This window comes from Xenopus laevis, chromosome 8L (genome assembly GCF_017654675.1).
Source record: "Xenopus laevis strain J_2021 chromosome 8L, Xenopus_laevis_v10.1, whole genome shotgun sequence".
NCBI classification, from domain to species: domain Eukaryota; kingdom Metazoa; phylum Chordata; class Amphibia; order Anura; family Pipidae; genus Xenopus; species Xenopus laevis.
This window is the reverse complement of record NC_054385.1, coordinates 69,556,414-69,574,129: the sequence shown is the minus strand read 5'-3', so window position 1 is coordinate 69,574,129 and position 17,716 is coordinate 69,556,414. Positions and strand designations below refer to the sequence as shown.

Here is a 17,716-nt window from a genome sequence, read left to right as displayed (position 1 = left end):
CAATATTTCCCTGTATTTTGCACCAAAACAAGATAGCCCACCTGTGATGATAAAAAGCAGCCCAATGCCATCATGCTACCACCACCATATTTCACCGTAGGAATGTGGTTTTTGAGGTGTTGGCAATGGTAGATTTATGCCACACAGATTGCATTAGACTTTTATTAAAAAACTACAGCCATGCTTTGACGTGATTTGTTTTGGTATGGCTTCTCTTGTGCCACTTTGCTTTACAGGGCAATGTTATGAAGAACTTTTGATAAGGTTGACCCTCTTTTGGAAACATGTATTTTATCTTGTTAAGTCATTGTATTTTATTGAAAATTTAATAAAAAGAATTTTAAAAGAAAGATAAGGTTGACCCATATTTACCACAAAGTATAGTGGTGGCAGCAAGCCACAGATAGGAAGTGCTTTTCCCCATGAGGATTTGTGCTGTGAACATTCTTTTGCTCTGATTCAACAAGTTTTTCACTACCAGTTGAAGCGGAAGTTGAAGCAACATCATTATAAGTAGCCACACACAACTGGTGTACCTACAACAGCAGAGTGACACACACGGGAAAAACATAAAATATATGTATAGGGTCAAAATGTAACATTTATCCTAATAAAAGAAAATGTAATTCTAATCAACATATTTATATGTATTTATAATATTTTAAAATAAATGTCAGTGTCTACCTGTTCCTTTCTGTTCCATGCACTGGTGGTTTTGACTGAACAATGCAGCAGCTGATTACCAGACCTGTGAAGAAGCCATTGTGGTCGGGGGGGGGGGATTTTGGATGGACGACAGCTATCTATCAAAAGTTTCAAAACCAGGTGTGCAGAAAGTAGCATACAAATAAATCAGTCATTTATACCTTAAACCTATAATAATGAATGTATATTGGCAAGATCCTTAGAATAACATTTTGTTTTTTCAACTTGCCATCTTCTATGTTTTTATATAGCCCTTTAACAATGGGAATAATGAAAGGCTGTTAAAAAAACCCCATGCAATGAAGGGCACTTCAAGTGTTACATTTATATTCTGCAGTGCTCTGGAAACAAATGTGTATTATATAGTGAATAAAGTACCCCCTTTTGTAAAATATAAGGATATTATAAGTTACCGAGGAGTTTCATGACCATATAAAAACACGAGGCCGAAGGCCGAGTGTTTTTATAAAGGTCAGGAAACTCCGAGGTAACTTCTAATATCCTCATATTTTGCAACAGGGGGTACTTTATTTATTATAATACACAAGTTTCGGTGAGTCATGTGACAGAAATGACATCAGAACTCACCGTTTATAACTGATGACATCAGAACTCACCGTTTATAAGGATATAATTTACAGGATATTCATGGCTTTTGTGTATTATAGGGATTTATTTAGGTCTCAGCATTTTTTCATGCATTCCCTTGACTTTTATAAATTTTCCACTGGAAGGGAATGTATGACTTAATGTTTCCAATAGTGACTGTAGTCAAAGGGCCACATGGAGGCACATAATGTAGGTGGAATTCATATATAAGAGCCCCCGCAGGAGAGCACATGAAGAAAATATCCATATGTAACAGCCCTTAATCTGTTTGTGTGAATAATCGGCCCATTTACTTTTTGGTCGATCAGTGGATTTGTGTCAGCTCTTAGTGAAAGTTTCTGCTGTATATCTCTGGAGCAGGTCAGTGGGGTGAGGTATTAATTTGAGAAGAGATAATCCTATTGGATTAGTATACCTTTGGGATTAGTATACCTTTGGGAAAAAAAAACAGGCCGCTTGGGATTTCTGCTGAGCCAGCTGAACTGTGCCCAACCCCTCTGGGGCTTCCAGTCAAGTAACTACGTCAGGCTTAGCAGCCATGGCCACAGTGGAGGAGCATTCCCAGCTGATAGAATCTAAGGTTTCAGAAGTCTTACTGTGATGTGCCATTTTGCATTGCATGTGATACTGCAACAACAGATACATTTATGAAAAGAACAGTCTTGATATTAGTAAGTAAAAACAAACCTAAAAGTAGAATGATCATTAAAGGGATACTGTCATGGGAAAAACATTTTGTTCAAAATGAATCAGTTAATATTGCTGCTGCAGCAGAATTCTGCACTGAAACCCATTTCTCAAAAGAGCAAACAGATTTTTTTTATATTCAATTTTGAAATCTGACATGGGGCTAGACATATTGTCAATTTCCCAGCTGCCCCAAGTCATGTGACTTGTGCTCTGATAAACTTCAATCACTCTCTACTGCTGTACTGCAAGTTGGTGTGATATCACCCCCCTCCCTATCCCCCCCAGCAGCCAAACAAAAGAACAATGGGAAGTTAACCAGATAACGGCTCCCTAACACAAGATAACAGCTGCCTGGTAGATCTAAGAACAACACTCAATAGTAAAAACCCATGTCCCACTGAGACACATTCAGTTACATTGAGAAGGAAAAACAGCAGCCTGCCAGAAAGCATTTCTCTCCTAAAGTGCAGGCACAAGTCACATGACTGGGACAGCTGGGAAATTGACAAAATGTCTAGCCCCATGTCAGATTTCAAAATTGAATATAAAAAAATCTGTTTGCTCTTTTGAGAAATGGATTTCAGTGCAGAAGTCTGCTTGAGTAGCACTATTAACTGATGCGTTTTGAAAAAAAACATGTTTTCTGATGACAGGATCCCTTTAAGTGAAAATTTTGCAGCAAATAAAAATTTGCTGTGTTGGAAAACACAGCAAAAAATTATACCTGTACACAAGAAGACATAATACATGCACAGAGTCCATACAGGTATGGGACCTGCTATCCAGAATACCCAGGACCGGGGGTTTTGCAAATAAGAGGACTTTCCATAATTTGGATCACATACCTTAAATGTTCTAAAAATACTAAATGTACTAAAAAAATATTTAAGCATTAATTAAACCCAATAAGGATGATTCAGATATTAAAGGGGTTGTTTACCTTTTACTATTAACTTTTTTAGTACAGGTATGGGACCTGTTATCCAGAATGCTCAGGACCTGGGGTTTTCCAGATAATAGATCTTTCCGTAATTTGGGTCTTCATACCTTATGTCTACTAGAAATTCATTTAAACATTAAATAAACCCAATAAGCTGGGGTTTCTTCCAATAAGGATTAATTATATCTTAGTTGGGATCAAGTACAAGCTACTGTTTTATTATTACAGAGAAAAGGGAAATAATTTTTAAAAATTTGGATAAAATGGAGTCTATGGGAGACAGCCATTCTGTATTTTGGAGCTTTCTGGATATCGGGTTTCCGGATAAGGGATCCTATACCTGTATGATGTAGAGTGAGATTCTGAGATAATTTGCAATAGCTTTTTGTTTTTTTATTAATTTATGTTTTTGTTATTTAGCTTTTTATTCAGCAGTTCTAAATGTTGCACTTACAGCAATTTGGTTGCTAGGGTCCAAATTACTATGCATTGTTCTGATGTCGACAAACGAGCAGATCTCTCCCCGATATCCCACATTGTGGTGCCCGATATTCATAATTCAGGCAATACGGGTGGTCGGATCGGATCGTGGGACTGCATCAATGAACAGATGTGGCCGCGATTCATCAGGATTTTTAACCCTGCCAGATATCGATTGGGGGAAGCCCTGATCGATGGGCCAATAAGCTGCCGACTTATCGGCCTGTGTATGGCCACCTTAAGAGACGTATAGGAGAGGGCCTCAATAGAAAGATGAGTAATAAAAAAAGTACCAATAATAATACCAATAAATGTGTAGCCTTACAGAGCATTTGTTTTTTAGATGGGGTCAGTGACCCCCACGTTTGAAAGCTGGAAAAAGACAAAAGGTGGCAAATAATTAAAAATCTATCAAAAAAGAAAAAAAATGAAAGCCAATTGAAAAGTTGCTTAGAATTAGCCATCAGACATACTAAAGGTTAACGTAAAGGTGAATCACCACTTTAATTGGGATCAAGTACAAGGTACTGCTTTATTTAATTATAAAGGAAATCATTTGATTTCCATTATACAGAGCTTTCTGGATAATGGGTTCCCGGGTAACAGATACCATACCTGTATCTATTCCATGACATACTGAAAGATGAAACAAGTTTAATATGCTCAGGATAATAAGTGCAAGTATCTGTTTCCCAGGGTTTAGGAGATTTGGACAATATGGGCTTCTGGGCACTCAATTATACAGCTTTGCATGGAGAAAAAACTCCAAAAATATCATATCGTATATTGCAGCTCCTATGAGCCAGCCAGTATGCCGCATTCACTGAAAGCAAAACGAATAGATATTATGGGAAAGTTTTATCAGACCATTAGGCAGAGTATAGAAGGTTCGTTTGGTTGCAGAAAAGAATCACCCCATATTCCCTGTGCACTGGCGGGGCTCCAGCAGGTAGATTACCATCTTGTTTGCACAGGGACATCTGGCATATTCAAAACCTGCTCAATCTTGTTAAAGGATGTACCTGTGTGATGGTCATGTGGTGCAGTGCCATTTACTCCCTCCCATGGATAAAAGGGGCATGCCTGGCCTACTGGCCTATATTTGTAAGCATGTGGAAAGAAAAGCTTTATACATTTAAGCTTTAAAGGGGATGTAAAGGCAAAAGAAATATTCAATAAACTGCCTTTTCACCTAAAAAGAAGCATATTATCAATTTAGTCCAGTTAACAAATTAGTATCTTTTCTGTGAAATAATCAATCTTCTGCTGCTCATGAGAAACTTTGACAGTCGGCAGCCGGCCAGAGTTGCACTTCATTCAAAGTACAGGGGCTGTTTATTTATTTATGTGTTTATTTATGACTGAGGCTAATCTTGATGAGAAACAGGCCCTATGCTGCTTCCTTACCTTCGGAATGCAGAGCATGGTTGATTACTTCTCACTACTCGGGCCAGCCAGCCATGAAAGGATCATAGTGCAGCTTCAAGAGGGAGAGGAACTGTAAATGAGCTGCAGAATATAGAGTATTTTACCTAAAGGGTGCAGATTTGCTAACTAAAGAATATTGAAAAGATGCTTCTTTTTAGGTGAAAAAGCAGTAGATGGATTATTTTCTTTTGCCTTTACATCCCCTTTAACTCTTAATATATTATACTTAGGCTGTTGCTGCTGACCAATCATAACTACCCAAATACTGCTAATATTAATGTTCTAAGTTTGTGATTATTATTGTGTTAAAATATTCTCTGCTTCCAAAAAAATCCCAAATGTTCAGACATGATTTAATGCCACCTGAAGCAGCTAAGGCTGCCCATCTACTGCTCCCTCCTAAACTGTTGTTTCAGGGAGTAGCCATGCCCCAAATTAGGCTAGTCTTGCTCTAAAGACAGCCATACATGCCCATAAAAGCTGCCGACCGAGTTGGCAGCTTATTGGCCCATGTATGGGGCCCTCCGATGGGCTTCCCCCGATCGATATCTGGCCAAAAGTCATCCAGATGATGAACGGACAGGGCTAAAAATCCAGTTGGATCACAGATCGAATCTGTTCATTGATGCAGTCCAGCAATCCAACTGTCTGTATACCCTTCATTATGATCTGATCGTTGGGCCCTAGGGCACACGATCGGACCAGCCCAATATCGCCCACCTCAAGGTGGGCATATTGAAGAGAGATCCACTCATTTAGCGACATCGCCTGTGGTTTTTAGCCATGGCTGTCCTGCGGTGCTGCAAGATGTAGTTCAGCAACAATTGGATAGCCTTCAGTTGCAGATCTATGGCATTGAATTCCTTTGGCATTTAAAAATACTAAGCTAAGGGATGAAAAAAAGAATAAGAAAGTGCAAAGGAAAGGTACACTGTATGCAATAACACTATTAATGTAATGTGCACATAAATAAAGAGCATTAAACAGTGGCATCAAGGATCCTATAAATATGCATGTAGCACAAGGTAGCATATGCTGGTGTGTGAGCATTTATTTTTACAATTATTTTTTCAGGCATATCTGTTCCTGAATATGTGGCGTATTTTATAATGTAATATATGGCTATAGTAATTTATAAAAACAGCGTGACAATGCTTTGTTACTATACCAAACTCTATTTCGAGCGCAGATTATCCTTTTAGAATCTGATGCCCACACATACTGTAAACCAATGCAAAATATTGATTTGAGAAAGATGCTGTCAGTCAGTAATGAAAAACTCCCATCCTAAACAAGTTATTTCTATGTATTTTAAGTATGTCAAAAGATGCAGAGCACAGAGGGGGCAGAGGTGGATCAGTGCAGATTATTGCTGGATAAGTTTAACAGGATGTAACGGATCATGCAGGTTTACATTAGGTTAGAAGGATACAGGCTGCCTTCCTCACCAAGTCTTACTGCAGCAGGTCTCTCCCTTTAATGTACAATGCTTCTATTAACAACTGACCACTATCATTAGTGCACATAATTCCTTTGAGGGATTGACCCATAAACATCTCATTGCCATTAGCTTTAGCTCCAGGTGAGACTGACCAACAAACACTTCACTAACATTAGAATGCTTTAGCTGAAGTAGGCACTGATCCACAAACATGTTGTTGGTGCACTTCAGACAAAGACAGGACTGCTTTTGAGAAGGAAGGCCTGTCCAATAAACACCATGAGAACTATGACAATCACCGCAAGTAAATTGCAATTTTGCAGGATTACACAATCCATATGGTTTGCCTATGCCATCACTACATTGCCTAGGCAGGCATTCCAGAGCTGCACTTCCCTCATGGCGAAAAAACAATTGCATTAATTCAGGTGAAACTTTGTTCCTTAAGTCTAAAGAGTTTCCTGATTGCCCTGGTCTATGTGAAAAAAAGATCCCCCGCTATCTGTCTATAGTGTCTTATGTCCCTTTGCAAGCCCCTATTCTCCAGTTAAGACAAACCTAACTATTTATAACCAAGTATTTAGTTACAGTCAGTTATGCAATGCTATATAATACTATTATCAGAAAACTGCAGGCTTGCTTTAATATAACACGGGTTGCAGACTGAAAGACAAAGTTGGCTTGCAAGATCTTATAATCTAAAGATTAGGGTCACAGTTTCACATAAATCTGTCTACCTGGAGTGACAATTTGTATATGAACAAGGCTATGTAGAGTCTAAGTACAGTAGCGTTTTTTTTTTATTAAGGGTTTTTGTTTAACTAAAGAAATCAAGAATGCCAGTCAGCCAAATTTCCAAGTGAATTATTTTGCCTCATCTAATTTTTCCATTCCAGTTTGTACTACTGATAAAACAAGTTCTGTTTGCAATGAAATAACTTTAATGATTCATTGCTTAGAAACTCTTATTTCAGTCAGCTACACCTTAAAGGGGCAGAAAAGGTAGACAGGGCAAAATTTTTTTGTAATATACCCTTCCCTGGACACTAGTCTCTTACTATCTTGTTCTCTTACTTGCATTTCTGTATCAGACTTCTCAGCCGTATTAGTAGAGGCTACAGGAAGACCCACAGCCACCAACCACATGCGCTCACAAACTGAATTACATAAGGGGTTCATGCAAACCTGACACAATGGAACATCCTTGCCAAAACTTAAAGTTATTCCATCCCACTAAGTCCCACTCAAGTAACAATTAAAAAGGTCAAATCAGTATTCAATATTGGTTACACAGCAATAAATGTGATAAAAATTAATTATTTAGCATGGTACCTGCTACAAAATGCTATAGAGACCATAGGCAAGAAGTACAGCTTTTCTGCAGCACAGTGTTCACTGGAAGATCCTACTGCACTTATTTTGTAACTGCTACAAACACACACACAAACTGTGCATTAGCAAAATATTTAATTAAAAAATGTTCAAATCTGTCAACATTCTATTTCCTAAATGGAATAAATAATCAACAGAGCAAATCCACTTAATTTATGAGTTCAGATTGTACCTGCTGCATAATTCAACTGAAGGCTGACAATGCAGGGTTTTGGAGTCTCACTATCAAGCATATAAAAGACTTCCCTCTGTGCATGGATATGCTGTATCAAGGCACAGAAAGCCAAACATGAGATATGGCAAAGCTTCATAGGAAGTAGACGTTCCATCCAAACTTTAGTAATTTTTATTTTGCCCATTGGAGAAGGAAGCTAAATTCAAATGCACAATTTTATTGAGCTTCACACAGATTTCCTGCCAAGCCTATTGAAGACACTGACGATCCTTGTATTATCCATCTGGGCATTGCCGTTATCACTTGTGCTGCTCACTTTGGTGTTCCCCAAAGTCCTCTTGATGGTGACTCTGAATGGTGGTGGTTTTGAGCTACTAACCTTGCTGTCCTGAGGAGCTGCCCTAGGCTTACCCAATCGCTGTATTAACTTTGCTGAAGGTGTTTTCCTTTTGACAATTTCCTCTGGGTCACTTTGCTGAATTTTACCCAACCTCTGTGCCATACTGATCTTGGAGGTGGAGAGTTTCGGCGGAGCACTAGCAGGTGGTTTGCCAGCAAGTCTTCGGAGTGTGGTGATGGCAGGTTTCTGCTCTGAGCTGGTAGCTTTAGCTTTAATGGTTACTCCAGCTCCTAGCCTCTCCCTGACCACAGGAATCCTTTTCTTCTTTAAGACACCTGCATACTGTAATACAGAGCCCTCGTCATCACTCTCAGGTACCCTGTCTTCAGCACATGAATTTCCTAACCGACTGAAAACTCCAGTGGGCTATGAAAAAAATATAATACAAAATACTTGGTCATGGATCTGCAGCATACCAAAAACTCTTCCCTAAATGATTTCTGATTTATCAAGAAAAGTCTCCTAATTAACTTTGCGTAGCACTCACCTTACTTCCTGTTGTAGTGTCTACTTTGCTTTCTGCTCCCAGTCTGTCAAAGACAGACGTTCTTGCCACACCTACAATGTTTTACCAACAAGAAAATCATATGCATTACCATAATAAAATTAATTGCCTTGATAAATTAACAGCAATGGAAGCATATACTTTGACACTGTAAAGCAAAACACTTGATGATTTAAAGCAACACTTTGGCCTTCATTACATTATAGTTTATATGTTTCAATTACAAAATAATCTTAAATACAGAAAATGGTTATAAGTAAGCTGCTCAGATGAGTGGTGAAAAGTTTTCAGGATTCATGGTACCCAATATGACTGGATTATACTAGATCATTTATACCTGAATAAATTCGAAGGAACAGTTGCAAGTGGATGTTGGTGATTGTATTACCCTATGTAGTTCAATTTTAGTATGTTATAGAATGAGCAGTTCTTTGCAACTTTTCAGTTGGTCCATTTTTTTTTTTAAATTGTTTTTGAAATATTTGCCTTTTCCTTCTGACTTCTTCCAGCTTTTAAATGGAGGTCACTGACCCTGGAAATCAAAAAACTACGACTCTGTGAGGCTAAAATGTGTTACTATTTTTTTTTTTGTACTCATCCTTCTATTTAGGCCTCTTATTCATATTCTAAGCGCTCACTCTCACCACTACTTGGTTTCTGGCGTAACTGGACCCTAGCAACCAGATAGCTGATGAAAAAAAAAGTGGAGAGCTGCTGAACAAAAAGCTCAATAATTTAAAAAGCACATTATAAAAAAATTTAAGACCCATTGCAAACTGTATCAGACTACCACTCTCTTTGTCATACTAAAGGTTAATCCAAAAGTGAACAACCTCTACAGTTTAAAATTAATAGATTGAAGACGCTGCTTAGAGGAGTGCTGAAACTTTTTCAAGACTACTTATCAAGTACAGCTGCTTTAAACTAATTACTACTCGATACTTCTCATCTTTAAACATTTAGTGGTGTTACAAATGTTTGGCATTAACAATGGATAAAGCATAAATAAGTCATTACTAGTAAAATTCTCCCCTAAGAGAGATTGACCAGTACATGAAACTTTTTTCATTTTGGCAGGAGGAGGAAAAACCAGGTTACGGTCATAAGAAAAACTAAGGGTTAAAGATGCAAACAAACCTTTTGCTGCCTGCTCCTCCAAGATTTTCTTAGTTCTTGGAGTAGTCCCTTTAGGCATGTTAATTATGTATTTTCCTTCCATCTCTGCAGTTACTCTGCGCCGTTTAACTGGCACATCAGCGCTGTCTTCAGGGGGAGTGGACAAAGCTTTAATCAAAAAATGTCAGAAGTAAGAGATTTATAAAAATAAAAACTATAAACCCCAGAGGTGATATCATAAAACTATCATCTGAGTGCAGGCAGAAGGGGGAAAAGTGGGCCTTGGAAGAAACAAGGGCAGCTACAAACAACTGGATACAATTCACGCACACCCCCTTTCACCCATTCAGTGATCACACAACGAACTACAGTAGCATATGACTCTCCCTGTTGTACTAAAAAAGAAAGAAAAAAAAAAAGGAAAGCATGTGTTTCTTAGGAAGTAAGGCCATTAGTATTAAAACTCAGAGGCAGATCTAAAATGTAATTTCTTCGTTTTTCTGAATTTGAAAATAGTAACATAGTAAGTAAGGTTGAAAAAAGACATGTCCATCGAGTTCAACCTTTTTTTTTTTTTTTTTATTAACTACCTATCTGCCAGTTGATCCAGAGGAAGGCAAAAAAACCATCTGAAGCCTCTCCAATTTGCCTCAGAGGGGGAAAAATTCCTTCCTGACTCCAAAATGGCAATCGGACTAGTCCCTGGATCAACTTGGACTATGAGCTATTTCCCATAACCCTGTATTCCCTTACTTGCTAAAAAGCTATCCAACCCCTTCTTAAAGCTATCTAATGTATCAGCCTGTACAACTGATTCAGGGAGAGAATTCCACATCTTCACAGCTCTCACTGTAAAAAACCCCTTCCGAATATTTAGGCGGAACCTCTTTTCTTCTAATCGGAATGGGTGACCTTGTGTCAGCTGAAAAATCTCAATTGTGCACGTATTTATGGAAATGAATGGTGTCTCTTTTTAACCTATTTTAAACTAATATGCATCTATGTAAATTATATACCATAAATACATATGGTTTACCTGCTTGTGAATTCTTTAGTGCTACTTTGTTAGAGACAGTAACAGAAATTTTGGAGGTACTTGTGTCAGGCCTGTGTACAGGAGTGGCTGGCGGAGAGTCTCTGCTCAGACTGTTGGCAATCATCCTTGTAGCCGCTGAAAGAAAGAGGCCGTACAGAAAAGGGCACAGTGTGAACCTCGAGCTGTGAAGTACCCCAGATGTTGCCCTACAAATTGCAGCAACTATTACAGACGTATGCTCTACGTGTGATGCTGGGAATTGTTTGTTTAACAACAGCTGCAGCACCAGATGCAGCACTGCAGGTTGATATGTCTTGTAAACTAAAAGAATCCTTTCTCTCAACCATCCAGAAGATGGAGGTACAGCAATAACATAAATTAGCTGTTGTAAAGGAGCAGATAGCAACTGTATTTGTGCTCATAAAAAAAAATTCAGACCAAAACCATAGTGTGTTTGCAAGTATCCAGTAGCTGACAAAATACAAAATGTTATTGGGAATTGTTAGAACAATATTTACCACATTAGTCTTGAAAAGCCAGCCAATATGATCAACACAATTTGGTCCTCTACACATATGGCTAAATAACATGTCACAGAAAGTATCAGTAGAATCATGCAGTGCCAGATTTCCTATTCCATTCGGGAGATTAACTTGTTCACAGAAAATCTGTATAATCTATATAAAGTTTAGATTAAAAAAAAAAAAAAAACTTACGACTGTTTGCAGTCTTTCGCAGCTCTGTCTGGGTACTATTTCGGCTTGGCTGTTCTGTCAGAGATTTACACAAGTCCTGGATGAGACACAAACATCATATACAGATAAACCTCTGTTTACCACGCTACCAAAACCAACATGGTTATATTTAGAACAGTTTTCTGAAACTGTTCTCAAATTAAAAAAATATTCATTTATGCCTAAAAACAAGGTGTGATATTATGTAGAGTAGTGTCAGTTACTATTTACTGTTATTATGTAATGTTTAATTCATGATGCAAAGTTTTTTTTGTAGTAAACTGTTTTTGGCTCCCTGACAAAAAACTTACAGCAGCCCTGCCTTGCTTTATGGGATTCTTGTTTCCATACGAAAACAACCCAGTAGTCCCCTATAGATTATACATGTGAATCAATATTTGCAAATTAATTTGTGAACCTAGCTTCATGGAAATTTCCAGCACCAGTCACTAGAAAGGTTTCAACAGTCCAGCTTTCTTTGCCAAGTCAGTGAACAAGCAACCTAAACAAGTTCTTCAGCAAAGAGTGTGAGCAGTTGCATCCTGTACCATCTACAGATGCTGGGGTAGTTTGGCAAAGTAAAAAGGAACATACTATGCTGGCAAATGTAATTCATGAGAAGTTGGAGAATTTCAGGTTAGTCATTAAAAGATCAGTGAAGGACAAGATAGCATATGGAATACCAACTATAAGGAATGGTATATGCTGTTAATCTACAATAATAATCTGACTATACATACCTGTCTATGGACTACCTTTGCATGTTTCAAGATTGCAATAACATCTCCCACAGCCGATATACCCAATTCATGCATAATCTCCTTGTTCAGATCCATCAGCATGCTTTTTTGAATCCTGCAAAGATTAGGAATGCATCACATTTCACACAACAGGTATTCGTGACTGCCACAGATTTACCACCATATTTCATCAATCTAACGTCCCTAAAACACTACATGTGACTACCTTTAAAGTCATTTATTTTTACAATTGGCTCAGCCTTTAATGTGACTGTTACTAAAATATGAGAATGATTATAATAGAAAGTGGGGTAGCCAATCAAGGCTAAGTAAGACAAAAAGGTGCATTTGTACACAGCAGATAAGCCATGCAGAAAGTGGTGTAACTAGAGTGCAAATAAATCTTCAGAGGGGCCCAGCTTACTCCGATCATCATCCACCCACCCACTTCCCCCTGACTCCACCCATTCCCTGCGCCAACGTCTGCTTCCCCGCCGCAGGTAAGACAGCGGCTGAAGAGTTCGAGGAAGAGTTCTTGTTGGCTGTAGAGGAAGTAGACCCCCTGCGACGTGCAGAATATGAGTTTAGCGCTTACACATGAAGGGGTCAAATGTTATTCATGTGTCTCTACAGAATGAAAATGTCCCTTGTAAAATAGCAAATGCATTGCCAAGAAATAAGTTATTTATAGGTGCTTCAGATACAATTTTAAAAGTAAAAAATAAATATTTGATAAAGATTAACTATACTGCAGTAAACTGAAGTTTTATGGTAGCAAGACATATATTTCACAATGACACACATGCTCTGAGAATCAGCACTGTGTACAGCATTTTGATGTAGCAGAGCACACAAAAGTTACATATTATTTGCTAACTCCACTTCTCAATGAAGTAGATCATGAAATAGCACAATGTAAGTGTTGTGTTACTAAATTAAGCAAGAAAACAGCAAACAATTAACTTGGACACACAGGACTTTATAATTGGTAATCTTAAATAAAGAAGCAGCTGTAAAACTACACTAATGTTCAAAGAGCGTATATATCAAAATCAATAACTTAATTAAGAACGATAAACAGCTGTACAATCAATCCCCTGGGGAAAAAGCAAAACATCCTGTTCCCTCAGAGTTTCTCACTAACAAAAGTGTTCTCACCTGTTATCCACAAATGTAACAGCATAGTTAACAGCTGGCCCGGCAGGGATTCCAGCCTCCTTAAAGAAACTGATCCACTCAGATGTGGCTGGTGGACAAAAACACATAAAACACTTAAGAGCATAGCATGTTAAAAATAAAAAGAATACAACTGAGCAAGAAAATAACAAGGATGTAAAACAACCAGTTCTTTAAACAAACTTAAGAATATTTGTCTTCAAAAAATGCAAATGTTCTCTAAACTTTACCAGTTAATATGTGTATAAAGAAAAAGAAAGAAAGAAAGAAAGAAAGAAAGAAAGAAAGAAAGAAAGAAAGAAAGAAAGAAAGAAAGAAAGAAAGGGACACATGCCTCTTTGCACTACTTACCTAAAGTCACAGATGTCATGTTGTTTCCACAGGACAGAAAGCTGAAATAAAATCACACATCATTTTCTGGAAAGATTAAGATTTCCAATGTTTATTTAGGGTGGAAAAAACCTACGTTTACATCAGGCTGATAGTAGGAAAATGAAATATATCTGTCAACGAATGTAGTCTGAAAAGGGTGGCAGCTGGAGATCATAAATAGACCATGACTGAACTGAGCCCCAGTGCAGGAGTCTATTTATGGGCACAAGTGCACATTCCTATGTGGGATATACAGCAGCAAACTACAAATGAGCTTGTGATAGGGCATAACCCCTTACAAATGGACACTCCCTAAATTACCCATTGCTAGATAACTTGCCTTTACTTCTAAAATACATTTTTTGGAGAAGTATTTATCCTATTCACACTCCATTTACTGCCATTTTTTAAAAAGTTTGGCATCCCTCACTCCCTGCATGCATGTGTATATATTTCTTGTTGTGTTGTCTTTATATCTTTATATGCAGTGCTGTGCAATAAAATAATACATTAATAGACTGAACAACACAACTGAACAGTTCAGTTACATTTATACTTAAAATTGCAATTAGATTGGGATTTATGTGTTAGCTTTATGGGCAAGGGATGTTTTTTGCTTGTGTGTTTATCTAAATAACCATACCGTATAGGTAAATAAATATCTTTATATTTGCAATAAGGACCAGCACTCTATATCTTTCCAAGATTTTATCATGCACCCAAGTGAAACACTGTAACCCTGGAGGTGTGTGCCACCATTTTGAAAGGATAAATATATAATCACTTAACATCTGCAGTAATTCACCTGGGTGCAGTAGCAATCAATGTAGAAATTAATCTGGTTTTGTGATCAGAGGCGCTATAGAGAGGTTTCATGAGCGAGATCAAAACATCCTTTAGCATTTACTTTCATTTGAGGCAGTATCTTATGACTTTTTAAAGTACAAACAATAATTCCCACAATGTGCAAAGCAAAGTGGATCTGGGGAACTATATATATATATCAAAGATTTTAGACATTTTTGGTTTGGGATCTAACTTTTTTTCGAGGCCCCCATTAACTCATAACAAAGTTATAGATAACTTCTCTGGGAAGTGTAACAGATAGTTGAAAATACGGAAAATATGATGAGCAGAGATTTACAACACATAAACGTTTGATACCTTATGGCATTTCCCTAATGGTTTAACAGTTATTTTGTGTTGTTATGCAAAAGGACTTTAGTTAAGGGTTAAGTAATTAGCTTATGTGCTAATTTACTGATAAAAATGCTAATTTGCACCAGTACAGTTTCCGGTAACAACCAAACAAATCTTTGGTTTAATTTTCAAATTTGTAGAAAACGAACTGCTGATTGGTTGCTACTGGTAACTGTAGTAGTTAAGGACCAATGCTAGAAAATGAGCTCTATGTTGTAAAACTGCTTAGTAATTCGCTACTGTACAGAGCCCCACATGCAACCCATACACTTAGCAATCAACTTCCCTGTAACAAACATCTGTGCTAGGATTAATATCCAGCAAGCAGAAATGATGATTGATTCCAATGTTCTAACTGGGCAGAAAACAAAAAACCTAAGTATTTTTCTCCAAAGAAGGTGGCAATAACAGGCTTACATCATTTGCCTAGGGAAGCATCTGTTTAGGAGGAATACTGGTCATTGCCCGGCTGAATTAAATTAAACCACTAGAATGTGACATGGACTTTAGATTGTAAGCTCCACTGGGACAGGCACTGATGCAAACGATGTATAATATCTGTAAAGTGCTGCATGTCATTCGTGAGTGATATAAGAACAGTGTTGGACTGGCCCACCGGGATACCAGGAAAACTCCCGGGGGGAACCAGGTGTCAGTGGACCCTCCTGCTGCTAAATATTTGTTCTCATAGAAATAGGAAATGACCATGAAATAGGGCAAAGAGGCTAAATAGGGGAAAAAATAGTTTATAGTATGTAAAGAAAGGAGACTAGGAGGATAAAACAGAAAATAGTACTAAGAGTGGGCACCTGATGTGTAAGAAGGTAATAATTCTAACAAAATACAAACCACAGACAAAACGGCCAAAGGGAAGGAGTCTGACAGAGATTAAGGGTTAATGAGAGAATGGGAGAAGGATCTGATTTCTGAATTGACAGTGATGGGATAGAATAGGATCTATTCGCATAATGGAAGGGAGATGTAGTGCCCTGTGGAACCGGAAGCAGTGCTCGCACTACCGATATGATTCCCTCGGGCCTCTATAACCATAAGCGCGATTATACCATGCTGCGGTGTGTAGTACTGCCACTCAGATGGGATAGTTAAAAAGATAGTTTCATTCATACAGCAGCAACACGCTGTACAATACAATAAGTGAAGGCTCAACAACACCGAACATGTTCATTTCAGAAATGAGCCCCCCTGTACCCTTTCAAAACATACCGCCCAGGAGTCCGGCTTTTTCCGGGACACTTCCGATTTTCTTAACACTCCCCGCAGTGTCGGATCGCTGTGTAAAGTTCCGCAGCGCCGATAATACCCAGCTGCTTGACTCCTGCCGGACACCGAAACCACGCATCACAAGTCTAATGTCGCGAGACTGTGACGTCACACAAACACATATAAGTGCGGTGACGCTGGAGTGAGAATACCATTTTTTTTCCTACTGTAGCACAGGTAGATCCTACTATTTTATGTTATGACCAGATTGTTTCACAATTTGGGGACGAATGTGAGATAATTTAAAGAAGGCAATGGGTATAATTTACCAAATGTAAGATCGTGCCCATTTTTAAATTCCCACTTTCCCCATAGGAGAGTGTCAGTGTTTTTTTGTGCACAAATGGGCAAGATTTTTCATAATGCAAATGAAGGAGAAGACAATGGGGGTAACTGACCAAAAGTAATTTTGTGTTGTTAGGCTTTTCAAAGGCTGCCAGTGTTTTTGTGTGCAAAGGAGCCAGATTACTCACAATTAAGGAACAGAACAAGGGCCATTTTAGAAGACTGGGTAAAAATGACCAAAAGTAACAGTTTACTGCAGGTTCCTTGTCAGTTCTACAGCAGAAAGTTCTGGGCCCCAAAAGGGTGTCTGTGAAGGTGCTGGCAGGGGTTTCGGTTAGGGGTTACATCACTTTGGTATCACCCACAGTTACCCATAAACAGAATGTTTCAGTTATGTTTAGTGAAGACTGGGGTCATGTGTATCACAATCTAGCAACAACATACTGGCCGATTTAGGAGGTCAGTGGATGAATTGACCAAAAGTAATCATGAGTTTTTAGACTTTTTTTCCTCCTATGGCTTCAGAGGGTCCTTTTCTTTTGCAGAAAAAGTTATCCGGAGCTGGCTCCTCAGTTCCATGACGACTTACATTGGAGTACACTGGCGCACTTATATCCATATGTTCCAGCCTTGCCATTGTCACTGGGGTTTTCCTAATCTGCCTGCCAATGATAACTTCACCATGGGTGATGAGTTGGGTAAGGAAGGAAAAAGTGAACTAAATGAGAATACATTGCAGAATATCAAGAAAGCAAACATTAAAGGAGGTAGAATAAAATGGAGTGAGAAAATCAAGAGGTGAAGGGGGAAAACAATGTGTGTAACATTAGGGGAAGCAGGCACTGTAACTATGTAGAAACAGATGTTTGTTAAAGGAAAACTATACCCCCAAAATGAATACTTAAGCAACAGATAGTTTATATCAAATTGAATGACATATTAAAGAATCTTACCAAAATGGAATATATATTTACATAAATATTGCCCTTTTACATCTCTTGCCTTGAACCA

The 17,716-nt window shown here is 38.2% G+C and overlaps 1 protein-coding gene across 2 annotated transcripts; it reads right to left on the bottom strand.

Annotated features, from left to right (window-relative positions):
- Positions 1–7,745: 7,745 nt before the first annotated feature.
- Positions 7,746–16,497, bottom strand: c19orf47.L (chromosome 19 open reading frame 47 L homeolog). Of its 2 annotated transcripts, none has more exon segments than NM_001092598.1 (9): positions 7,746–8,626; positions 8,748–8,818; positions 9,903–10,049; positions 10,918–11,052; positions 11,634–11,709; positions 12,392–12,506; positions 13,550–13,637; positions 13,919–13,959; positions 16,364–16,497. In NM_001092598.1, coding segments are annotated over 8 exon segments (1,191 nt in total). In that variant the 5' UTR covers positions 13,938–13,959; positions 16,364–16,497; the 3' UTR covers positions 7,746–8,086.
- Between the last annotated feature and the right edge of the window lie 1,219 nt (positions 16,498–17,716).